General features: G+C 46.9%; 1 protein-coding gene across 2 annotated transcripts in view; it reads right to left on the reverse strand.

Annotated features, from left to right (window-relative positions):
* The window catches only part of PPP3CC (protein phosphatase 3 catalytic subunit gamma), a 1509833-nt gene that overhangs the window by 497007 nt on the left and 986994 nt on the right, over nt 1-25832 (reverse strand). For both annotated transcript variants that reach the window (XM_069617714.1, XM_069617713.1), the window contains exon 11: nt 4491-4572. In XM_069617714.1, coding sequence (XP_069473815.1) covers nt 4491-4572 — 82 coding nt within the window. The remainder of the gene's footprint in view (nt 1-4490; nt 4573-25832) is intronic.

Consider the following 25832-nt stretch of genomic DNA (forward strand, 5'->3'; position numbering starts at 1 on the left):
GAAAAAAGGGCGCAATTCTCCATTAATGAAACATCAAATGGGAAACTTGGAACCTGCATTGCCAACAGCCAAGAGGCTATCCAGAAGTAGTAAGAGAGCAAAAAGGGCACAATTCTGCATTTCTGAGATGTCAACTTGGGGAACCTGTAACCCACATGGCCAGCAGTCAAGAGGTCATAAAAAAGGAGTATGAAGGCAAAAATGGCGCAATTCTTCATTTATGAGAATTCAACTTGGGGAAACCTGCAACCCATAATGGCAACAGCACAGAGACTATAACAAAGAGATAAAAGGGCAACAAGGGCACAAATTCTCCTTTCCTGAGACACCGGTTTGGGAAATCGACAGCCCATATTGCCACTAAGAAGAGATCAGTTGTAATAGTAGGAGTTTTCTTCGTGGCAGGAGAGTGAACCACGAAAGAAACAGTTGCTTTGCAACTTTTTTTCCGAAGATCGAAAAGGGACTTCGTCCATGGGCGTGACTGCAACACTATCCCTAACGTGACGTTTAATGTACCCAAAATCTTTCACGCGTCAAGGTCACATTGGTTGTTGTGTTTTACCTTGAGGGAGCCTTACAAAGTGCGTGAGTGAGTAAGGAAGAAAGAAGGTGTAAGATGTCCATGTTCCTTCTACAACAGAAGGGACGAAGGGTGGGCACATGTGAATCAGCAGATACAATCATCAGAAATATGATTATGCTGAGTAAAGTATGTCTTCAGATGCTTATGAATCTGCTTAGAATCACATGCTGTGCATAGCGGGAAGTACCAGGAGATGGTGGCGGGATGTTTGAAGGAACAGTAGCAAAGAGATGTCTTAGGCTGCTTGTCCCACCTAAGAATCAGACATCAAGTGTGTCTCTAGGCAAAAGTGTTGGGTGAAGTATGAACAGAACTTGGCTCTATGTCTTGTGACAGCATGTTGTATGGGCAGGGCAGTTTCCTGGGAGGAGACGGACATCCTCATGAGATGAGAGAACCGTGGGTGTCAGGCCCACATGGGAGCTACCAGGATCATTGTGACTTGTTCCTGGTGAATCTTGTGCACTATCCTGCTGAGAATAGGAAATGGGGGAAAAGCGTAGACAAATCTCCCGTAAGGTGTTATCCCGAGACCGTTCCATTTGGACCGCCTCTAAGGGTTCCTGGAAGTTAGACTGCCATTGGGCGTTCGCCAGAGAGGCAAACAGGTAGACATCTGGAAAACCCCATTCTGCGAAGACGCTGAACAGAATGTGCTCTTGCAAACGCCAGTTGTATTCTATGGGTAGGTGTAAGTCCCTGCTGAGCACGTCTGCGAGAAGACTGTGCTCCCCTGGAACATGTATTTGAGTGCCATTTCAAAATGTTTTGGGACAATTTGGATAGCCCTAGAGAGTGAGTGCCCCCCCGTTTGTTCAGATAGTACATGGCAGCAGTGCTATCTGTAAGTACCACAACAGTATTCCCCTGAAGAAGTGCTAGGAAGGTCTTCAGGGCTTTGATCACGATAAGTAGTTCCAACAGGTTGATGTGATCAGATGCTACTGATGGGGGACCACACGCTGTGTGCTGTCGGTTGAAGGAGGTGAGCTGCCCACCTCGACAAAGATGTGTCTGTGCAGAGAGTGGCCTCTATTGCAGGGGTGGTAAAGGGTTTCACCTGCAGAAGGTTCTCCTTTGATCACCGCTGCAGAGACTGAACAAGGGCTGTCAAGACAACCACTAGATCATCCCATTGGCCACTGGCCTAACTTCATTGGCTCCAGAGCCACTCCTGCATGGGGTGCATGCGCAGACAGGCGTGTGGAACTTGGAAGACGCAGGATGCCATCATTCCCAGCAGCCGCATGGCTTTGCGTGCAGTTACCCGGTTACTGGCTACATAATGAGGGATCTGGAACAACATGTTTTGAACCCTCTCATTGGAGGGGAAGATGAAGCCACCGTCTGTCCAAATCAGGGCTCCAGAAACTGTTTGACTTGGCTGGGGACCTGACTTGACTACTTCTTGTTGATAGAAAACCCTAGACTGAAAAGGAGACCATAGACTGAAAAGGAGATCTACTGTCTTTTGGGTATTCCCCAAACACATGAGCCAGTCGTCAATGTAAAGATAGACGGGGATGGACTGCCTGCGCAGGCGAGCTTCTGCTACCGCTAGTACCTTTGTAAACACTGTTGGCGCAGTGGCAATGCCTAGGGGAGAACCTTGAACTGATAGTGGGTGTCCTCTCATGAACCTGAGGTACCTTCTGTGCGCTGGCTACATTGAAATATGAAAGTATGCATTTTTCATGTCCAATGTGGCCATGTAATCCCACTGTTGCAACAATGGTATTATTTCCTGAAGAGTTATCCTGAACTTTTGAGGTTTGACATACTTGTTTGTAGGCTGCAGATCTAAAACATGGCACATGGTTAGATCCTTTTTACGTACAAGGAAGTATATTGAACAAATACCCTTGTTTATCTGGAGAAGAGGGACAACTTGGATGGCTCCCTTTACTAGAAGGACCTGGATCTCGTCAAAGAGGATTCGCAGATACTATGCCAACAGTCATCTGCTCTTGGGTGGATGGTAGCGGGGCAGTTGGAGGAATTCGATGCAGTACCCGTGGGCGATGGTCTTGAGTACCCGCTGATCTGAAGTAATCCCCTCCCATGTGTGGGTAAAAGATCTTAGTTGTCCATCGACCAGGGAAACATGGGAGGGGACCCTAAAGTGCAGAGTCATTTTAGCGGTGGAGGCTGGGGAGCCTCTGAAAGCAGAGTTCCTTCCTCTCTCTTTCCCCCGCCGAAATCCCTGCTGTTGAGGACTGAAAACCACCGGAGGTACCCTGACCAGAAGACCAATGGGTTCCTCCTGAACCGTACTGTCCCGCAGGGGAGCAGGAGAAAGACTTGCCACGAAAGGGCAGGTGTGTATTGCGGTTGAAGGGTTGGGCCGAGATCTGATTGAGTGATTGTAAGGTCTCACGCTCCTTCTTAGCGGTTTCCAATGCCTCGTTGACAGCCTTAGCTAAGAGGGTGGCTTCCTCCACTGGTTTATCGATGAGGGAGGCTTGAGCTTCAGGTTTAAAACCTGAATTCTTCTTGTTTTGCATCACTTTTTGAGGTCTACTGTGAGTCTCTCAAAGTGTGAGGTGGTATTCCAAGATCTAGGTTCTTTCCTTGCTTTGCTTAGGAAATCAAGCTGCACCTCACAGATAATGCCGAAATAGGCTAAAACATGTATGGGGTTGCATGTTTTGCATTACAGAAGGGGAATACGTAGCCATTCCGACTACACTCCTTCCATTGCTGATGGACCAAGACTTCTAGAATGGCAGTGAGTAAAAATAATGAAATGGAAGCGGTCCAGTCCAGTGACAGTGGGTAATATTAATTCATAGCTTTTCATTAATCTCTTTTTGGTTTCTACACTAATAAGGTGACTGTTGGAAAAGTAGTTGTGTTGCTAGAAAATGTTTTTCCAGAAGGGTGCTGAACGAGACAGGCCGACAATTCACAGCAAGTAAAAATATGGAACATGCCAAATGCATATGATTGTAATGGCAACATTAAGTAGTATTTCAGCCAGAATGTTACAAAGAGGTTGCGAGAATGAGCGCAGTCTTGAGTGAGATATTCTGTTAGTGGTCAAAGAGGAAATTAACTGGAAGGACCCGATCAGAGAGATGATTTGGACTTATTGTACAACTCAATATGTGAGTACAAGGAAGACAACCATTTATTATTATGTGAGGTAAAGTACCAGCATGTATGAGTTTCTGAGTTTGGTTGATGCAGAATGGGAAGTGAGGCAAGAAATTAAGACAGAAATGCTAAAGAGATTTTAAAAAGTACACAGGCTAATAAATTACTAAATCATCAATGAAGCGAAGATGCATCTAAAAGCATTGGAGGTGGGAGACTATATGAATATAAGATGGGGAATCAAAGTGGGTAAAAGAATGTGGAAAGACATGCCACTGTGTGCTGTTTTGAATCATATTCAGGTGCTTTTCCTGTTGTCCCATGGAACAGGTCACTGAAAATGTTAATGACAATGTGGTTCACTCTTTCTTAGAAAATGGTTGATGACCTTCACTTATCCATTTCCTTCATAACCTTCTATAGTGGAGCATGCATGCATGTTGCTCCTATAGAATGTATGTATCCATTACCACTTGAGGATAACATGCTCTTTAAATAGAATCCTGTAGTCCTGATTCAGTTTCCCTGTGTTATCTTGAGCCCTTCAACATGGCCAAAGATCCTAAAGACAACCAGGTTCTGGCATAATAAAGGCTCCAAGATCACACTAGACACCAAAATCACAAAGGATACTGAACAACACCATGCTCAAACATGTACATGCATTTAAACCGGCTCAAGCATCCCTTAGGCTGCTGAATAAGATACAATCCCAGGCCAGGATTTTCACAAATTTTTGTTTACTATGGTATATCAGCCAAACCCAAAAACATTAGATTCAGTTATAGAAGAACATGACAAGACTTACCGAAGGACAGAAAACACTCGCGCCATCTTCCCAATGGCCCGGATCTTATTCCTTATGATCTCCTTCCGTATTGTGGCATTGCCTTGTGGAAAACAAATAAAACACAATAAAAAGAATTATTAACATTACTGGAGGGAAATACTACAAAAGCCCAAACAGATTATTTTAGATGAGGGAGAGGTTAACAGTGGATAAAGAAGCAGGCAGAGGTGAGAAGGGTCAAGACACAAGGATATAGATCACATCACAACGTTGTCACAAAGAAAGGAGGGTATACAATCATTGTTGACTAGTGTATCAACTAATGGACATGAAATGCACTTCAGTATAACAATAAAAGTTTCAGATTTGCAGAATTCTGGAGTAAAGGTTTACTCTCACACAGCGAGTCTCTGATACCAGGAGGAGAAGGACAGCACTTCACAGTTGCAAGAGAAGAAACAAAATATACCAGCACCAGGCAATACTACTACTCACATCACACAAAACCATGGGCAAGAATGTAAATTATGTGCCCAAACCTCAACACTGGATACAGGGTAGAGTATATATTTCAACACTGATGGCGTTCCACTGAAGCCTGTTGGCATGAACAGGGACACTTTATAGAGAAATTAACACACACTGCTACTCTTCTCAAGGACAAGGATACACAGCAGTACAGTAATTAACCACACTGCTAATTGCAAGGCATACTCTCAGCTCTGCACTCTTGGATGGAGACACGCACACTATTTTGAAATCAACACCAGGTGTCTCCCACTTTATTTACAAAGACACTATACAGTAGGGAAATACATGGGTGTGCCATGCACAATCCATTGATATGCCCATGATTTTAAGGGTGTCAACGCATTCACCATTATTGAAGGGCACTCAGCATAATTTGTGAGGGCAAGACAGACACCAGATTTAACAACACTGGACTTAAATGACACAGTGTTCTGTGGTGTATAGGAGCTGCAAAGACATTACTGCATTTTTCATGGGAAGTGATTACCTATACTGCAATGAACCCTTAAGATTATACCCCTCGTGGACAGAGAAACTATACTGAAATACAAACTTATTGTCAGCACTCGTGTGGACAGTGATGTGAAAGATTCAATTCACTTTGTTTTTTGGGATTATTTACTATTAATAATTTTCCTTCATTTATCATTAACAGGGTCTGCAGTTACTGGATAGATGAGGTAAGAGAACCAAAAGGCTGAGGGAGATTAGATTGCACACTGATCATTGTTTACCACCCTGAACATCGAGTTTTTAGTCAGTATTTCCACTTGAAGTGGAGCCAGATGGACCAAAACACAACCCTTGGCATGATCACGTTTTTAGGACTGTCTCTTATTTTTATAAGGTGCTTTTCTCAGTGTCGCTGGCATATGACAAGAAGTTGATCACTAATGGAGATTAAGAAACTGAGTGAGGCTGTGGGGGAATATAGACCTGTTGCCGGACACTCGAGTCAATTGGTGCTGGGGGAGGTTGCACATCATCAGTATGTTACGGGTTGGGGTCAGCAAAAATCCAGGGCGTCCTATGCCCGTGACCTCAAAAAGATCTGACATAGTGCCTTCTTATAATGTGACTTAAGTAAAGATGGGAGGCCCACAAATACTGATGGGATTTCTGGGGCTTGGACTGGAGTGAAACCAGCCACTCCCAATATAAAGGCAGAATCAGACCAGCAGTTATGTGGATAATTAAATTTGCTGTTTTTCTACAGTTATTCATTATATGCTGTATTTCGTTTTTCTAAACCTGCTTTCATTTTCTCTGCTAGTGAGGGCTGAACTTGGGGCAGTGTGTTGTTATCAGCTGGGGATGACAGCACAGTGAGCTAAGTGCTTGTGTCAGTCATGTGGCCAGCCTGCAATTTGCACATTTGAATCCCAGCAAGTCAGACCAAGGCCTTCATGATGCTGCGGTCGAAGTGTGTACCATTAAGTTACAATCACCAATTTTTACAGTGCTTCTAATCAGGAAAACTCTGCAATATGTACCATATATATATATATAGATATATATTATATATATATGATACATTACCCACCGTAATCGTATTTCTGATGCTTGTATCTGCTTAGATTCACATGCTGTGCATAGGCCGACATCAAGTGGAAGCTGCAGAGTATTACAGTTGTTGTATTCAAAATGGGACGTCGACAGAGCGTGCCAGTAATACTATCCCTAGTGTGACGTCCACTGTACCCATGGTCCTTCACGCATGGAGGTCTCTCGGATTGTTTTATTTCTGCGATCTTGAGCGGTCGCTTCTCGCGGAGTACATTTTCGGCTAACGCCATTGACTTTGACAAAGTTTAATATTAGTTACTCTTTCTGTCCTTTTCGACCGCCGTGTCTCGACGCAGTGAAGATTCACACCAAAGGAAAAGATGAACCGTCGAACGAAACAACCTCGCCGGATCCCTTTTGGCCTTGGAAGGCCAAACGGGCCTAGGCCCTTGCAGTAGGGAGAGTGGGGAGTGGTCAATACACAATGTATTTTTCCACCCCTTTCCCTTGTCGCTCTGCTGCCTGCCCCAAACATGGATAGGACACCTTTTAAATTTTGCCCATCCTGTAATAAAGAACTCCTGTGGATCGATAAGCACAGAGTGTGCAACCTGTGTCTTAATTGGGAACACGACGAAGGGCACTGTCGAGCTTGCAAGCTTTTTCGACCTAAGCCCCTTAAAGACCGTAGGACCAAACGTTGGGCCCATCACGCCATGCAGGCCGAGGCCTCCGTTGACGTGGAGGAAGCTTAGAGTCTTGGAATGAGTGTCAATGCAGTAGTGCTGAGTCAAGGTGTGAACAGAGTTCCATGTAGCTGCCTTTCAAATACTGTCCAGAGGGATATTTGCGAGGAACGCCAAAGTGGCTCCTGTGCCACTTGTAAAGTGAGCCCTGGGAGTAAAAGGCAAGAGTTTTATCAGACAGGGAATAGCACAGTTGGATACATCCGACTATCCACCTGGAGATAGCAATTTCAGAAATGCGGTCGCCCTCTCTGCCTGGCGGTATGGAGACAAACAATTGATCAGTTTTCCTTAGCGGTCTGGTCTTGTCTACGTAGTAGAGGACCGCTCTCCTCATATCTAGTGTGTATGTAGTTTTATCTCAGCTGAGCTCTGGGGTTCTTGGAAGAAAGCCGGCAGCTCGATAGACTGGTTTACATGAAACTTGGAAATGAATTTAGGCGACAACCTAGGCTGAGTACGTAAAACCAGCTTATCCTTATGTACTGTAAAGAAAGGATCCTGTACTGACAAAGCTTGAGATCACTCACTCTTCTTATGGAAGTAACAGCCACTAAGAAGGCAGTCTTATAAGTCAGGTGTTTAAGACTAGACTTGTGCATAGGCTATTAGGGGGGACCCATGAGCTTAGAAAGTACCACATTGAGATCCCAACCTGGCGGCAGGTTTGAAACTGGGGGGTGAAGTCTTTTTACCCATTCCATGAATGCCTTGATAACGGGTATTTTCCACCACAAGAGTTTGCTCTGTGAAGTGGTGTAAGCTAACAAAGCCGCCAGATGGCCTTTTTGGTGAGTTAAATACTAACACAAAGTCTAACAAATGGAGCATATAGGTTAGAATGTGAGATGGAGCACATTCTAAGGGATTGATAAGTTTAGACTGGCACCAGGTAACAAAGCGCTTCCATTTGTGAAAGTAACTGTGCCTAGTGTTGGGCTTTCTAGCTTCTTTTAAGATATCCATGCATCTTTGTGGAAGGTTGAGGTGGCCGAACTCTATTACTTCAGGAGCCATGCTACCAAGTTCATTGAGTGGGGCTGCGGGTGTGCGGTTAGTCCCTCGTGCTGGGAGAGTAGGTAGTACCGGCACGGGAGTTTGATGGGGTCGCACACAGCCAGTTTGCACAGGTGTGGATATCATGGCTGTCACGCCCAGATAGGAGCAACTAGGATGAGCATCATCGGTTCCCTGTGGATCTTGTTCACCACCTTCCTCATGAGAGGGGTTGGTGGAAAAGCATAGGTAAATATCCCTGACCAGTTCATCCATAGGGTGTTCCCCATGGAGCCTGGCTGGGGGGAACCTGGACGCGAAGTCTGGGCATTGACTGTTTTTTCTTGTGGCGAATAGGTCTATAGTGGGGAGACCCCACTCAGAGAAGAGGTGTTCTAAGACGTCTTTGTGTAGTCGCCATTCGTGTTCCTCTGGGAGGGGATCTCTGCTCAGAAAGTCTGCTAGCGAGGTGAGTTCCCCCAGAACATGTTGGGATGACAGGTAAATCTTCCGTTTGAGTGCCCATTTCCAAATTTGTTGGGCAAGTTTGGACAGATTTTGAGAATGAGTACTCCATTTGTTTATGTAAAACAATGCAGTTGTGCTGTCTGTAAGGACCTGCACTGACTGGTTCGATAAGAGGGGTTCGAATGCCCTAGAAGTTCCAGCAGATTGATGTGGTTCTGAGCAACCCTGCAAGACCAGAGACCCTGAGCTGTGTGGTGAAGGTAGTGAGCTCCCCACCCTGTTAAGGAGGTGTCTGTTGTGACGACGGCCTGAACCTCTGAGTCGTAGAAGGGTTTCCCTTTCGTTAGATTATCTCTCATCCACCAGCGAAGATTCTGTACTAGTGTTGGTGAAACGACCACTAGATCGTCCCACTGATCACTTGCCTGTGACTACTGTTTCGCCAACCACTCCTTCATGGGTCGCATGTGTAGGTGCGCGTGGGAAGTCAGGTAAATGCAAGACGCCATCATGCCTAGCAAACGCATTGCTTTGCGCACCCTTATTTGGCGACCGGCCTGATATTGAGGAATTTGCAGCAACAAATTTTGAATCCTTTACTCTGACGGAAAGGCCAAACCCTCTTCAATATTTAGGACAGCTCCTGTAACTGTTTCGAGTTGCTCGAAACCAGGCTTGACTTTTTCTCGATGGAGAAGATCAATTGAAAGAAGAGATTGATGGTTCTTTTGATGTTTTGTCTGCAAATTAGAGGGGACTCCCTTGTAATGAGCCAGTAGTCCAGGTAAGGGTACACTGGGATTGCCTTCCTGCGCAGGTGCGCTGCCACCACGGCCAGTACCTTGGTGAATATCCTTGGGGCGGAGGCTATTCCGAAGGGCAGCACCTTGAATTGGTAGTGCTGGTTCGCTATCTTGAAACGCAAGAATCTTCTGTGCGCTGCGAACATTGAAATATGAAAATAGGCCTATCCAGTGTTGCCATGTATTGTGAGATTACCTCTTGTAGCGTTATCATGTGGAATTTTTGTGGCTTGACATACACGTTTGCAGGGCGCAAATCTAATACTGGGCGCATTGTGTGATCTTTCTTTGGCACAAGGAAATAGGTTGAATAAATACCCTTGTTTACCTGGTTGGCCGGGACGACTTCCATGGCGTCCTTTAACAGCAGAGTGGCAATCTCCTCGAGGAGGATCCGCTGGTGTTCCAGAGTGTGTACTTTTTGCCGTGAAGGTGGTCGTGGGGGCGCTTGAGTAATTCAATGCAGTAGCCGCTGGATACTGTGGATAGCACCCATCTGTCCGAGGTGATCCTCTCCCATGCGTGGGTGAAGTTGGTAAGGCGCCCCCCTACTGGAAAAGCATGGGAGGAGACATGAAGCGCAACATCACCGTTTGGAAGGTGGCATACCACCTCTAGCGGGGCTGCCCCTTTCCCGCCCACGACCCCTGCGCTGCCCTCTCGGGTAGCCCTGGGAAGACTGAGATTGCTAATCCCCCCCATGATGAGCTCTGATTCTGACTATAGCCAGCCCCTCTTTGGGAATTTTGGCCTCAAAAGCGGCGAATATTACCGCTTTCCCTTTATCCAAAGGGTTCGTTAGTGAGTTGACCAAGGGATTTTAAAGTGTCATACTCATCTTTTGCCATTTTGAGGGCATCTCTGCCGAATAATACGTTAGGCTCGACCGGCATGTCCATCAGTGTTGCCTGAGTTTCTGGCTTAAATCCTGATTGTCTCAGCCATGCATGCCTTTTAATGATCGTACCCTCAGCGATTATTCTACCGGCATTATCAGCCGCGTCGAAGTTAGTCTTAAGGGGGAAGCCAGACACTGACCCCCCCTCGGTTGTCACTTGTGCTAACTGGGTTTTTAAAGGTTCTGGTGCAGAGAAGAGTAAAGTAGAAACTTCCTCCCACTTGTGGCTATTATAATTTGCCAAGAGGGTGGCACTGTTGGCTATCCTAGCTTGATAAGCCACAGAGGAGGCGACATTCCTACCTAGGAAATTAATCCTCTTGCTTTCCTTATCCGGGGGAGCCTCTGAGGAAGCAAATGGGGTGCCCGCTCTCTTCCTCATGGTGGTGACAACTAGCGAATCTGGTTTTAGCTGTCCCCTAATATATATAGGGTCATTGAGCGTCACGAAATAACTTCTCGACACGCTGATTTACTGCACGTGTGAGGTTAGGGGTTGGAGAGATGGCTGGATCCTGCGCTGAATTGATTTTAGTAGCGGGATTGACTGAGTTACTGCCTTCTTGTCCCCCAGGATTTGCTCTGCAAAATCCTTGTCCTCTTGAACTTCCTGAGTATCGATTTGGAAGTGTTCAGCAGCCTTGGCCAACACCTCGTTAAGGAGGGGTTGGTTATCGACTGGAGAATCATTTACAGGAGGGTCCTTAGGAATTGGGGAGTCGAAGGTGTAAAAGTCAGCCTCATCTTCAGCCTCCTGCTCCTCATCATCCCCGTAATACGCGTCTGCATCCTGGTCCTCATCGAATTGAGGGTCAGGGTCTTCATGGTAAGAAACAGGGTCATAAGGCTCCACAACAAAGGGGTCCATTACTAAGCCCTGAAACAGAGTCTCAGTGCGAGACCTCTTAGGAGGGGGTTGAGGAGGCACAGGTGTGGCTTTGGAACCAGATGGAGCTGAGGTGGGAGGGGTGTTCCTATAACTCTGAAAATAATTTGGATCTTTTTCATAAAAGTTGGCCATGAAGGTCATCCTCTTCATTACTCGGTCTATATGCTCAGAGCTCCATTCCTTGGAGCTCGGTATAGTATCAGCTTGAGGGGTGAGGCCCATGTCCACATCTGTGGGAGGTGTAACCTTGGTTTTAGGGGCAGGCTGATGTTCTTTACATTTTTATGTAGCCTTGTCATCCCCATGATTCTCCTGAGGAGTGTGGGGATCTTTAGAGGACTTTTTATGGTGTTTACCCCCTCCCCCATGGCCAGAAGTGGTCTTTCCAGACTTTTTGGGGCCTTCTGCCTGGTCCGACGCAGTGCATCGACTTTCGGAGGCGGGATCCGATGCGGAGCGTTGAATTTCGGATGTGGGATTAGACGCAGAGCGTCTATTCTCGGAAGTGGGTTGGGACACAACATCGTTGTCAGACGACCAGGTCTCGATGGTAGTTTTATGGGCGATACCTTTTCCGTCCGAGGATGGTTGGCCCTGTCATGATGCAACCGTGAGTGGGAACATCCAGAGGACAGGGATTCGGTGGACTGCTCCCTTGGTGTCGACCGTTGCCGATCACTCGACACGCTTGTCATGTCCCGGCTGGGGCTAATGTGTCTGGTGGTGGGTGTACGTGTTGCAGTCTTGCCGCCGGTTGTGGTCCCCACAACAGGGCCGCCGGCCTGTCTTACAGGGTCGGGGGCCTGCACCTGGGTAGCCGAAGCTGCCCCGTTGCCCTCGCCGTCCGATTCGGCGGTGTTGCTGCTATCGCTGAAAGCGCCCTCTGCGTCCATAGCTGCGAGCTGCCTGGTGGTCAATCGCTTTGTGGTTTTAGACCTGAAGAGCCTACAGACCCGACAAGATGCCTCGATATGGTCTTGAGGGAGATACAGATTACAAGTTAAATGTTATTGAAAGTAGATAAAGGCTTTACGCCGAAAGGAACACAGCACACATGCGTCCGACTAGTATGGTGGAAAAAAACAATCTGAAGGACCTACACGCGTGAGGCATCACGGGTACAGGGGACGTCACATTAGGGATAGTATTACTGGCACGCCCTATTCGGCGTCCCTTTTCGAGTTTCGAAAACAACTATAATACTCCGCAGCTTCCACTAGATGTCAAACCGATTCAGATTCACAACCATCAGAAATATATATATCATACATTACTCACTGTATTCGAATTTATGATGCTTGTATCTACTTAGATTCACATGCTATGCATAGGCTGACATTTAGTGGCCGTCGCAGAGTATTACATGATTTGCTTTCAAAACTCGAAAAGGGACATTGATTGGGTGTGTTAGTAATAGTATCCCTAGTGTGACGTCCCCTGTACCCGTGATGCCTCACGCGTGTAGGTCCTTCAGATTGTTTTTTTCCACCATACTAGTCGGACGCATGTGTGCTGTGTTCCTTTCGGCTTAAAGCCTTTATCTACTTTCACTAGTATCCCTAGTGTGACATCTACTATACCCATGGTCCTTCACGCGTTGAGGTCCCTCAGATTCATGAGGTTGCATGAAGTGTAGCGTGAGTACAGATGCAATAAAGCAGAGAACTAGCGATAGAGAAAGAAACATCTATGCACCTTAGACTCTAGAAGGGGACTATGTGTAGGCATGAGAATCTAAGCAGATACAAGCATCACAAATACAAAGCATGATTGGTTTGCACATCGCCAGTTTGAGCAGATGTATAAACCAAGGTTGTCTTACCCAAATTAGAGCGATCGAGATTAGAGTGACTTGTTCCAGGTACATCTTGTACACTATCCTGCTCAGGAGTGGCATCAGTGGAAATGTATAAGCACATTTCCCTGATCAACTCATCCACAGGGTGTTCCCCTTGGATGCTGGTTGGGGAAACCTGGACGTGAAGTCTGAGGATTGTGCGTTTTGGCTTGTGGAGAACAAGTGTATGGGAGGATAACCCCACTGGGAGAAGATTTTGTTTAGAACATCTCTGTTGATTTGCCACTCATGTTCCTCTGGCAGAGGATTGCTGCTTACAGAGTCTGCAAGAGCATGGAGTTCCCCTGGAATGTGTTGTGAGACTAGGACCATGTTCTGCTTGAGTTCCCACTTCCATATTTTTGTGGATAGCCTGGACAGACTTAGAGAGTGTGTGCCCACTTGTTTGTTTATGTAAAACATGGCAGTGATGCCGTCTGTGAGGACCTGCACTGAAAAGCCTGTAGAACCTTGAGAACTGCCAGAAGTTCGAGGAGGTCGAAGTGGTTTTGGGGTGTGGTGTGTCCCCATAGACCGTGAACTGTGTGATGAAGGTAAAGGGCTCCCCCATCCGGGGAGAGAGGCGTCTGTAGTTAGTATCGTTTTAATTGGTGGATTGAGAAAGGGGTTTCAACAAAGAGCCTGTGCCAAGATTAGCAAAACAACCACTGGATTGTCGACCATTGTTTTGCTAACCACTCCTGCATTGGGTGCATGCGCAGTTGTGCGTGTGAAACTAGAAGAATGCATGATGCCATCATTCCCAGCAGGCGTATTGCCTTGAGTACGGTAACCTGGAGACCGGCTAGATAGTGAGGTATTTGCAACAGCATTTTTTAGAACTCTTGTCGTTTGAGGGGAAGACTAGCCACTCTTTGTCTTTACGATTGCTCCCAGGAAATGTTTTGTTTGACTGGGTACGAGACTTGATTTTTTCTCATTGATGGAGAATCCAAAATGGAACAAAAGGTTGATTGTACCTTGGGTGTTGTATTTGCAAATTTGTGGGGACTCCCCTGTTAACAGCCAGTTGTCCAAATATGGGTAAACTGGGATTGACTCTCTGTGTAGGTGCACCGCTTCACTGATAGTACTTTTGTGAATACCCTTGGGGCTGAGGCTATGCCGAAAGGGGGCACCTTGAACTGGTAGTGTTCTGCTATTTGGAAGCATAGATACTTTGTGCGCTGGGAACATTAAAATATGAAAGTATGCATCTTTCATGTCCAATGTTGCCATGTAATCCCCCCTGTTTTAAGAGGGGAAATCCCTCCCGAAGTGTTGTCATGTGAAATTATTTAGGCTTGACATACATGTTCGCTGTGCGCAGATCTAGCACCGGGCACATAGTTAGGTCATTCTTTGGCACAAGGAAGCACGTTGAATAAATACCCTTGTTTATCTGGTTTGCCGGGACAATCTCTATGGCGTCCTTTTCCAGCAGAGCTTTCACTTCCTCCTTTCGTCCGGTGTCATTTTTCAGTGTCTTGGCGGGTGGTTGGATGGCTTTTGTAGAAGTTCTATACAATATCCGCCTGCCACAGTAGATAACACCCACTTTTCTGACGTGATCCCCTACCATGGGTGGGTGAATTGTAACATGCGACCTCCTACTGGAGTGGCATGGGAGGGGACCTGGAGTGGGGTGTCATTGTTTGGGCGGAGTGGAGTCTCTGGCTGAGGAGGCTCTGCCTCTGATCCTTGACCTTTTGTAGCCTCTTTGTAAATTGGAGGAGGACTGTCCTCGTGAGGTGCCCAACGATAATGATTGGTTGCTCTGGCCTTCACCAGAGGAGTGGTGTGGGCCCTGCCCATTGAACTTTCTTGTGTTAAAAGATTCCCTTTGAACAAACGGCTTGGTGGTAAGCTGTCAGAGAGATTTGAGGGTGTCCTATTCTTCTTTGGCACTCTTTAGGGCGTCTTCAACTGCCTTACCGAATAGGGCATTTGGCTCAATGGGCATGTTTAGCCGTGTGGCCTGCGTTTCTGAACCCCAACTGCCTATGCCAGGCATGGCGTTTGATTGATGTGCCCTCGGCTATGAAGGGGCCTGCATTGTCCGCAGCATCCAAGTTATTTCTGAAGATGCAGTTAGATACGTGCTTGCCTTCTGACACAGGTTGTAGAAGTTGTGACTTCAGGGGCTTTGGGACTGTTACAATTTGCTGTTTGAGCTTGTTTCATTTATGGCAACTATAGCTAGCCAGGAGGTTGGCGTTGGCTATTGTAGTTTGGTAGGTAGCTGAGGAAGCCACTTTTATGCCATGGGTGTAGATTTGTTTGCTTTCCTTATCTGATGGGCCCTCCGTAGAGGTCAGGGGGCTGCCTGCCCTTTAACTTGTAGTGGTAACAACTAAGGAATCAAGTTTAAGCTGACCCCTTATGTACAGGTATTATGTTGGAGGCTGGCCTGAATAACTTCTCGATGCAAGGATTTACCACCCTCGTATGGTTTGGTGTAAGAAAAGAAGGCTGGATGTGCCTTTGGATGGATTGCAAGAGGGGGATATATTGAGTTGCAGATTTCTTGTCACCCATAATGTCCTCCACAAAATCCTTGTCAACCTGGGCCTTCTGGGTGTCTATTTTAAAATGTTTGGTAGCCTTGAGAATGAGCTCATTATATTGAAGTTGATTGTCGACTGATGTGACAGCCACTAGCTGGTCTTGATGGTCTGGTGACTGGATGGCGTAGTTGTCATCATAATATTGGTCCTGGCCATCTTGGTCTCCTTGATTTCCCTGAGATCCAGGGTCCCGAGACCCAGATGGGTTTATGAAGGAGAGGAATCGTACTTGGAGGTGGCCTAGGTCTGAGTGGAAGTGCTGGGCTGTGAAATGCCCAAACGTTGCCTTTTAGTCGTTGGCTCATCCCTGGCCACAGGGTGCTTGGCCATGAAATCTATAAAGCAGGGTCCACTCGGTTGATTTGGGAAATACTGAGGGGAAAGGGCTGTTATGCTAGGGTGGCTGTTCATTGTGAAGCATGACCCATGAAAGGGTGTCTCCAGAGGTTGAAAGGCCACTATCCTGAGAGGTAGGGTGCTTAATGGTAGAGGCGTTGGAGATTTTGCTGTTTTTGACTTTAAGAGAGTGATCTGGATGTTTTTTTTTTTTTTAACAAGTTCCCTTTTTTTATCCGAGGTCTGTCGTGCGGTGAGCAAGATGGCCTAAAGGACAGGGATGACTTCGAAGACCTCTCCTCCGAATGTGCTTTGTGTGGTGGGAAGTGAGTGCGCGTAAGTCACCGGGTCGTGTCTCCATCACAGGGCCTGCTTACTGGAGCCAGGGGTTCGCACAAGGATTTTCATCGAACCCTGGTCACCTTTGGCGTCACTTAGGACGTCAATGCTGCCCTCGCTGGATTTTCCCCATGACGTTTATGGAGGCTTCCGTCTGCATGGCGTGGGCAGCCCAGCATTTGTTCCAGCGTTCCTTTAGTGTTTTTTGGTGGAAACATCTGAAGGACCTGCAGCTTTTCTTGGGGTGGTCCTTTGGCAGAGAGTGATTGCACACCCCGTGCGTATCCTTCCAAGGGAATTTCCTGTTGCAGGAAGGGCAACATTTAAAAAGGACTATTTTCCATGGCTAATGGAAACGGAAGGGTGGCGACAAAAGGGAAGATAAGGGGTGAGAAGACGCATTCTCTACAGCGGTCAACGGAAGGTTATTGGTAGGATAGAAAGAAAATCTAAAATTAAACTTTGTTTAATCAAAGCCGTTAGTCAGAAGTGAAACTCCGAAACTAGCAAACGACCACAATGGTGGAAAAAAACCCGAGGGACCTCGACGCGTCAAAGACTATGGGCACAGTAGACGTCACACTAGTGATAGTACTAACAAGCCCAGTCGACATCCCTTTTCAAGCTCCAAAAAACGAATGACTCTGACTACACACGAAAAGTAATGACATTATCAAAATGAGACAGAGAAGGTAGAAATGGGCAGCCCAAGTTAAGACCATTGTAAGGTACGTTTCTGGTAACAAATATTCTGCAATCCTGCCTTGGTGTTACCTTTCTCCTCCATCCTGACAGTTACAAGAAGATGGAAGGTATAAAATGACACGAAACCTTCTCTGAATAAGTTTAATTTACTCACCCTTCTAACTACTGTACTCAAAGTCCTAGTCAGTAGCCCCTATGACAGCAAGCCCATAGGAGACTGGGCTGGAACACGTGCCACACAACTTTCAAAGAATCTGCATACCACTATCACTCAACCACACTCTATGGCCATATTGGTTCAATGGGATTGTACATTTTTATAGTAGCCTAAAGGGATGAAGGGAGGGCTGTATGGTGGAGGGAAACTGAATAAGAGGTCAGCAGTCCCTATTGTGCAGGGTTCGAAATTGGTGGGAGCTGGGAGCTCCCGATTCTAGCCTAGGCGAACCGGGTTAAAGTGACACCACACAGTAACAGGAGCTACATTTGGCTCTCCAGGCCTACTGGTGCCATAGTAAGAATCCCAAGTACACAAAGCCAATGGCATATTGGTGTGTTCATAAAGAACAATTAGAAACATCTAGAAGACATTTAAAGCATAATGGATTGTATATAAGGGACAAAAGGTCAAGATTAGCACCTCATGAGGTAGTTAGAATTGTGGCAAGCTATATACTAGCTACTGGATCCCCAGCGGTAGCTTGTGCATGCTGCATCATGCTGGTTTAAGCCCCATGTCATGTAATCTTAATTTCGATCCCTGCGGCGAGTACCTTATACGCACTCATAAGGCAGCCCTCTTTACCCAATACTTAAGTTGAAATGAGTGAGACAGAATAAGGCAGCTAATTAAAATACAAAATGTCATGAATCTGCTAAGGAGGCTTCTAAAAACAGCTATACAAAATAAGTATCTGCCCTGATGCTTCCAACTAAGTAATGGAGCTGCAGAATGTATATGGGGTAGAACATGTAGCAATACTGGATGTCGTCCTGAGGTATTGGATAAGACCGAGTGCTTTTGACAGTAAATTCTTGAATAAGCAGAGAAGGCAGGAGCTTGTGTGCGTTCACCCCTGCACAGGACTCATTCAACTCGCCTGCATCAACTGCCAGCCCGCCTCTACATTGATTAGCCTACTGTGACGGATCCATGGCATTCGTCCCTTCTCTTGAAGGGGGGAGCCAACCCCCTTTGAGGCTAGGGATGTGAGCCAGTTCTGCAAGATCTTCCATAGGGGTTTGGGCAAGCAGGACCACACTGGGAGTGACTCCCCCTTTGTAAAATCTGTACTCACCAAAGATGGAGCTGTGTTAAGAATTTTCTTTTCACTGCCGAACCCTCCTCAAAATCAATCTCTATTAACCAGAAGCAAGCATGTTACTGCTTGTAATTTGTTAAAACCTGTTTGTGACACCACACTGCAACAGGACATCCCTGAGCGGAAAGACACCATTGAAACCAAACTAAAGCAAACCTAGCAGAGATAGCCCTGAGAAACAGAGACTGTCTGAACTGGGAAAATCAAGTGAGAACCTGGAGGGTTCCAGTCATTAAGCATTTAATCAGAAAATTGTCGAACACCAAGTTGGAAATGGGGGTATCGTATTAAGAAAACCTTTCTTCCAGGAAAGAGGGAACCGTATTGAAGGAAGACTTGGCATACAGAACTTACAGAGAGGTTGTGAAATGTGTTGCAAGACATTGAAAAACTTATAAAATCTAATTGGATTAATAAAACCTTTTCTCCCTGGAGAGAGGGAAGCGTATGGAATTGAGATTTGGAATAAAGAATTTGCAGAAAAGGTTGTGAACTGTGCTGAGAGAAATTGAAGTGATTGGGGCAGGCAGAAGCCCAAAGATAGAGCCCATTGCTCTGGTCTCCTTTCTTTTTGTTATTTTTCTTCTAAGTGGTAGTCCAAATGCTATTCGCTAACTGGTCTCTAATGACCATTTTTTTTGGACTTTGACGAGCACCCTTACTTTTGAGTTGTTAGGTAGGGAACGTCCCTCACAGCAGTAGGATTAGATGGGTGTTTTTCTTTTTATTTAAATAAAAGATCCTAAACCTGATACAGTCCTAGTCCTCCTCCTGGTTAGCCACACTATGAAGGAACTGTTATTAGCTGGCTTGAGATTGGCTGATACTACAATACAAAAGTCAATATGTTGAGTAGCATATGCCTTTTCCTAGGTCTCATCGCTCAGTTCAGTAGAGAAGCTTCTATAAGGAGGAGGTGAAAGCATCAAACATGATAATCAGGCAAAATAATATAGTAGAACAGACTGGTAACCTCCTTTGAACTAGATTCCAGAGGGTCATGTCTATGTACCACATAGCACCTTGGCAGATATCCTTCAGGAAAATGTGAGTCTGAAAAGCAACCGAAGCTGCCTTACTAACAGAATGAGCATGGCTCCCCTTGGGTATATGAATGGTCATTGAAGTGACATTGTAAATTAATTAAACAATAATCCGGCAAATTTGATTTTGCAACCTGTGCCCTGGAAGATTTCCCAACAGCTCATTTCCAAACATAGCTCAATCCACTATCATAAAAGGGATTGGTGAAAGAAATCGGCATTCATATTTTCTGGTTGATGTGGAATTCTGAAAGGTTTGGTGTAGAAAGGAAGGGTATATTCGCAGGAACATCATATACTCATACTCATGAAAGACAGAAAAGGGATAATCATTACTAAAAGGCATGTAAGCTTTTACATTGAAAACAGAAATAATGTCATTAAGACCAGCTATGGATTTAGGTTTGAAACGGTTATGGACCCAAACAAACAAAACATGCAGGTTCCACAGTGAGCTGGGTCCTTAACTTCCTAAGTGCTGAGGACGAGTATGCTCGTCCCATTTGCATAGACAAACAAGTTACTTCTTACCTTGTAACATTCTTTCGACGGGATGTTCCTCCGACGTATTCCTCATCTTAGATATCTCCTTCCAGCTCTGCTGGCCTCGGACAATGTTTTCTCTAGAGGGCGCTGCGCGTCGACGTCCTCCGAGTCGATGTCCCTCGACAGCCGCCGTATCGACGTCGACGTCATCCTGCCTATAAAGGCCGCGCGCAGCGTCCGTTGCTCAGTTCCGTTTTGTAGCCCACAATAATACTTTCTGGACTAACTAATCACCCTGAAGGAGCGTAAGCTGCAACAACAAGGGAAGTAGAACTGCAGGGATGGATGGGAGGGTCGATGAGGAATACGTCGGAGGAACATCCCGTCGAAAGAACGTTACAAGGTAAGAAGCAACTTGTTCTTCGAAGGGATTGTGTCCTCCGACGTATTCCTCATCTTAGATAGGCTCCCATAGCAGTATTCTATTATCGGAGGAGAGAGTACTGACTTCACGCTGTCTTCTATTGATGAATAGAATGCAGTACAGCCCTTCCAAACCTAGTCTCTTGACTGGAGGAGGAATCCAAATTGTAAAAACGTGTAAAGGTATGGACAGACGACCATGTAGCGGCCGCACATATGTCTTTTACCGGCACGCCCCTTTTGAGGGCCGATGAAGCTGCAATACCTCTGGTCGAATGAGCCCTGAGGTTTTGAGGGGGCTCTTTCCCTGCCAGTTTATAACACTCCAGAATGGCTAGAATGATCCATCTGGAAATGGTCTGCTTAGTTATTGGTAGCCCCAGCTTGTGACCTACGTAACCTACAAACAGCTGGTCTGCCTGTCTTATCCTGGCTAGTCTACTGATGTAAAAACTTAAAGCCCTCCTAGGGTCTAGCCTGTGTAACCTCTCTTCCTCTTTCCCCGGGTGAGGAGGAGGATAGAAAGATGGTAGGGTAATCTTCTGAGTGATATGGAATTCAGAAACCACCTTTGGGAGGAAATTAGGCTTCACTTGCAGGACAACTTTGTCTTTGTGAAATATTGTGTGAGGGGGTTTACAAGAAAGAGCTTGTAATTTGCTCACCCTTCTAGCAGATGTAAGTGCTATTAATAAAACAGTTTTAAGGGTAAGGAATCTTAACCAACAAGAATGGAGAGGTTCGAAAGGTGTACCCATCAGGAAAGTTAGTACTAAGTTTAAATCCCATAGGGGAATTTGGAATGGTCTTGGGGGATAAACATTGGTTAACCCCTTTAGAAACTGTATTACCAAGGGTAATTTGAAATAGGATGGTTCTTCCGCAGTACACTTAAAGATGGATAGCACTGCGAGATAGCCCTTAATGGTGCCAACTTGAAGGCCTGAATTTGCCAAATGTAGTAGGAAGGACAAAACCATTGGTGTACCACATGAAAAAGGGTCGATATTCTGTTCTCTACACCAGCTGCAAAATCTGTTCCAACGGCAGCGGTATAAAGACTTTGTTGCTGGCCTCCTTGCCGAAAGCAACACCTCCATAACATCATCAGAGAGGTCCCAATCCTTGTACCTCAGCCTTTCAGAAGCCAAGCGTGAAGGTTGAGGGTTTTGATGTCTGGATGGAGAACCTGACCTCCCTTCTGTGAGAGTAGGTTCTCTCTGAATGGAAGTCGAATTGGAGGGCAGCTGGACAAGTCTAGAAGGTCCGGGTACCACGTTCTCCTAGCCCAATCTGGGGCAATTAGGATCATGGTTCTCCGGAATCTTCTCAACCTCCTGATCATTTGAGGAATGACAGGGACCGGTGGGAACGAATACAGAAGCGGAACCTCCCAGTCCACTATGAACGCGTCTCCCAGAGCTCCTCTCTTGGGGGAAATTCCCTTGAGCAGAACAGGTCGCATTTCCTGTTTAGGCTGGTGGCGAACAGATCTACCTGAGGGGTTCCCCGAAGATCTCTTGAAGGACTTCCTGAGCTAGCTCCCACTCCCCTCTTCTCTCCGTCTAGGTGAACTGCCGATAGAGAGATTCCTTCTTGGATTGCCCAAAACTAGAGCTGCATCGCCTCTCTGCACAGGGGTAGTGATTCTGCGCCTCCTCTTTTGTTGAGGTAATGCATGGCCACCGTGTTGTCCGTCATTATCAGGACGTTCTTCCCTTGTACAGCTGGCAGGAACGCCTTCAGCGCAAGTCTGATGGCTCTCAGCTCTAACAGGTTGATATGTAGTCTGGACTCCGATGGAGACCAACGACCGCTGATGGTCAAGTCGTTGGCGTGGGCTCCCCACCCCGTGAGTGAGGCATCCGTGACTACTGTTATCTCCGGCCAGGTTTGCCAAAACTGTTCTCCTTTCAGAATGTTCTCCTGACAGGCCCACCACTGAAGGTCTCGAGCCACCCTGCCGGGAACCTGAAGAAGATCTGTCATTCTCCCTGAGAATTGTGACCACTGAGTCCTCAGTGCCCACTGGAGGGATCTCATTCTCAGGCGAGCCTCTGGCACTAGGAAAATGCAGGATGCCATGAGGCCTAGCAACCTCAAAAAGTCGAAGGCTGGGAGACGTTGGGCATGCTGGAACTTGGTAACCATCTGTAGAATATCTTGAGCCCTCACCTCTGGTGGCGAGGCTTTTCCCAGGGAAGTGTCCAGGATCGCTCCTATGAACTGGAGTCTCTGCGATGGTATCATTTGTGACTTCTTTAAATTAAGGGAGAAGTCCAGTCTGTGAAGGAAGTGGCACACGTGATTTAGCTGGATCTGAGCTTGATCCGGAGAAACAGCCCTGATCAACCAATCGTCCAGGTAGGGGTAGACGTGAATCCCTTCCCTCCTTAGACTTGCAGCCACTACCGACATTAACTTGGTGAAGACCCTCGGGGCGGAGGTCAGCCCAAATGGCAGCACTCGAAATTGATAGTGAGAGTTGCCAATTGCGAACCTCAGGTATTTCCTGTGTTTGAGATGGCTAGGCACATGGAAATAAGCGTCCTGAAGGTCCAGAGATACCAACCAGTCCTGGAACTGAAGGGCTTGGAAGATCTGAGAAAGAGTGACCATCTTGAATTTGTCTTTTCTGAGGAATTTGTTCAATTCTCGCAAGTCCAAGATGGGTCTCAGTCCTCCGTCTTTCTTTGGAATGAGAAAGTAAGGTAAGTACCAGCCCTTGTTCCTCTCCGCTACAGGTACCGGTTCTATGGCACCTTTCTCTAGCAGGTCCCAAATTTCCTGCAAGAGGAGCGGATCTGGAGTTTTCTGGGAGCTGATCCCCGGTGGATGACTCTGAGGTATACGTAGGAAAGGCAGGCAGTAACCTTGGGCAACTGTTTCCAATGCCCAAGCATCTGACGTGATAGCCTGCCATACCGCCAGATGTTGAGGCAACCTGCCTCCTACAGGTGTCCTGTGAGGGGAAGTCCTCAGAGTGGTTTTGAGGCGGCTGATGCAGATGCCGATGGTAAAGAGGTACCTGCTGTTGCTGCGGCTTTTGAATATCTACCCCGTCCACCTTGGGTAGTTCTTCTTTGTCCCCTTTGAGCCGGTCGTCCTCTACCTCTTCCGAATGCAGAGTAGAAGCGAAAAGACTTGCCCCTCGCAGAGGTTCCTGTGGGACGAAAGGGAGTCTGACGGATTGCAGCTCCTAGGGATTTTGCTGCTGCTTTTGAAGTTTGCAGTTTTTCTAAACTGTCAACTGCCTTTTTCCCGAACAAAGAAGAGCCATCGAATGGCATGTTCAAGAGCCTGGCTTGCACATCTGGGGCAAAACCAGACTTTCTCAATCAAGCGAATCTTCTGGTTGATGTACTTGCAGCCATTGCTCTGCTGATACTGTCAGCCGAATCAATGCCCGTCTGGAGGGATTCGCACATAGCGTCTTTACCGTCCTGTATAATATTCAGGAACGCATCCCTTTCTTCTCCCTCCGGGATGCAGTCAGCCGCTGTAGAAGCACACTCCCAAAGTGTATGGCTGAACCTAGCAAGGGTGCAAGTAGCATTAACAGATTTTAACGCCATGCTACATGCTGAAAAGACTTTCTTTGCCATAGCGTCATATTTTTTATCGTCCCTGTCCTGTGGGACGGTAGGATAAGCCGTCTTGACATCGGTAGAGGATGCTGCCTGTACCACCAGACTTTCTGGGGATGGGTGTTTAGACAAAAACTCTGGGTCTGTAGAAGATACCCTGTACTTTGTAGACAGTTTTTTTATTTACTGCTGGTACTACATCTGGGGTTTCCCAGTTTGTCATGATCTTTCTCTGAAGAGCTTTATGAAAAGGCACCACAAGATCCTCCTGTGGGCCTTTGTCAAGAATATCCGTGAGGTCATCTTGTTGGAAAGATTGTGAAGGTGCAGACCACCCCATGAACTCTGTGATCCTGGCCATTAAGGCTCTATAGGGGGTTTCAGCATGCTCCCCCGGGTCTGGCTTAGCAAACTCCACCTCAGGGGAAGTGTCTAACCCACTTGCCTCATGTAAGGAATCATGAAGATCCTTTAACCTGCGCTCTTCAGAGGAAAATTCCTCTCTAATTGGGGTTACAGGTCCCTGCAACTCAAATGTGTCTTCCTGTTCAGACAATTCACCCTCTTCCAAAATTGAGGACATAGTTCTCAATTGTTCTGAACTCATAAAGGGAGTAAATCCCATTTCCAAGGCAGAGGGTGCCGAACTTGTCATTATCGGCCTCGAAAACGTTGATGTCGTCGACGCCGACGTCGAAGGCTTCGAGCGTGGCGTTGAAAACAAAGGCGGAGGCCTCGAAGACCTCGACAGAATTGGAATTCTACTCGACAATCTCGAAGCCATCGACGTCGAGGACCTGGGGATAGTCACTGGGTGTGTCGTAACCATGACCTTTCTTGGCGTTGACGCCGGTGTCGAAGCTGGCGTCGAGTCGACAGACCCGTGTGTCGAAGGTCCCTTCGACAACGGCGTCGAAGACATCGACCTCGATGTCGACGGAACCCTCGTCGACGGAACCTTCGAGGAAGGTTTGGAGGTCATAGTCCTACTCGAGGGTTCGAGACGCGCTCGAGAGTTTTCCTTCGCCGGGTACTGCGACTCGCGGCGTTTTTGACCTTCGGTTCTTTCGACCAGAGCATCGCTCTCGGCAGTCTTCGAGGGGGTCGAGGCCGCTTTCTCGAAGACGCTCATATTTTTTCGGAATTCCTCCCATTCAGCCCGGGAACTATGTTTTGTGGGGCAAGGGATTCTTTTTGGCGAAACAGAGGAAGAGGAAGACGGAGAAGGGGATCTTCGACGTCTCCTCTTCGAGTGCTTCGATCTCGAGGAGTGATGAGACCCACTCCGAGACCTGGAGCGCGAATGGTGACGAGGAGACGAATGTCTCGACTTCGTCGACGAAGAAGAAGAAGCTTTAAAAGTCTTACCTTTCTCCAGCTTCCCCCTACGCTCCTTCAGGGCCTTAGCTGTCATGGACATACAGTACTCGCACTCCGAACAATGGTGTTCAGCTCCCAAACACCACAGACAAACTCTGAGGGTCAGTCAACGACATCTTTTTCCCCACAATCTCGACATTTCTTGAAGCCGGATCGAGGAGTTGTCGGTTCCGACGAGGAAGCCATCGAGTACGGATCGAATGACTCGAGGTAAATAGGATTAATCTGACTAAGAACTGAGCAACGGTATTCCGAGGCACTGAGTAAGCACTGAAAAACGGAACTGAGCAACGGACGCTGCACGCGGCCTTTATAGGCAGGATGACGTCGACACGGCGGCTGTCGAGGGACATCGACTCGGAGGACGTCGACGCGCAGCGCCCTCTAGAGAAAAAATTTTCCGAGGCCAGCAGAGCTGGAAGGAGATATCTAAGATGAGGAATACGTCGGAGGACTCAATCCCTTCGAATGAGACATTTTGGATGTACCCTTTAATGT

The sequence above is a fragment of the Ambystoma mexicanum genome, chromosome 10 (genome assembly GCF_040938575.1).
Source record: "Ambystoma mexicanum isolate Mex_15411 chromosome 10, UKY_AmexF1_1, whole genome shotgun sequence".
NCBI lineage: Eukaryota > Metazoa > Chordata > Amphibia > Caudata > Ambystomatidae > Ambystoma > Ambystoma mexicanum.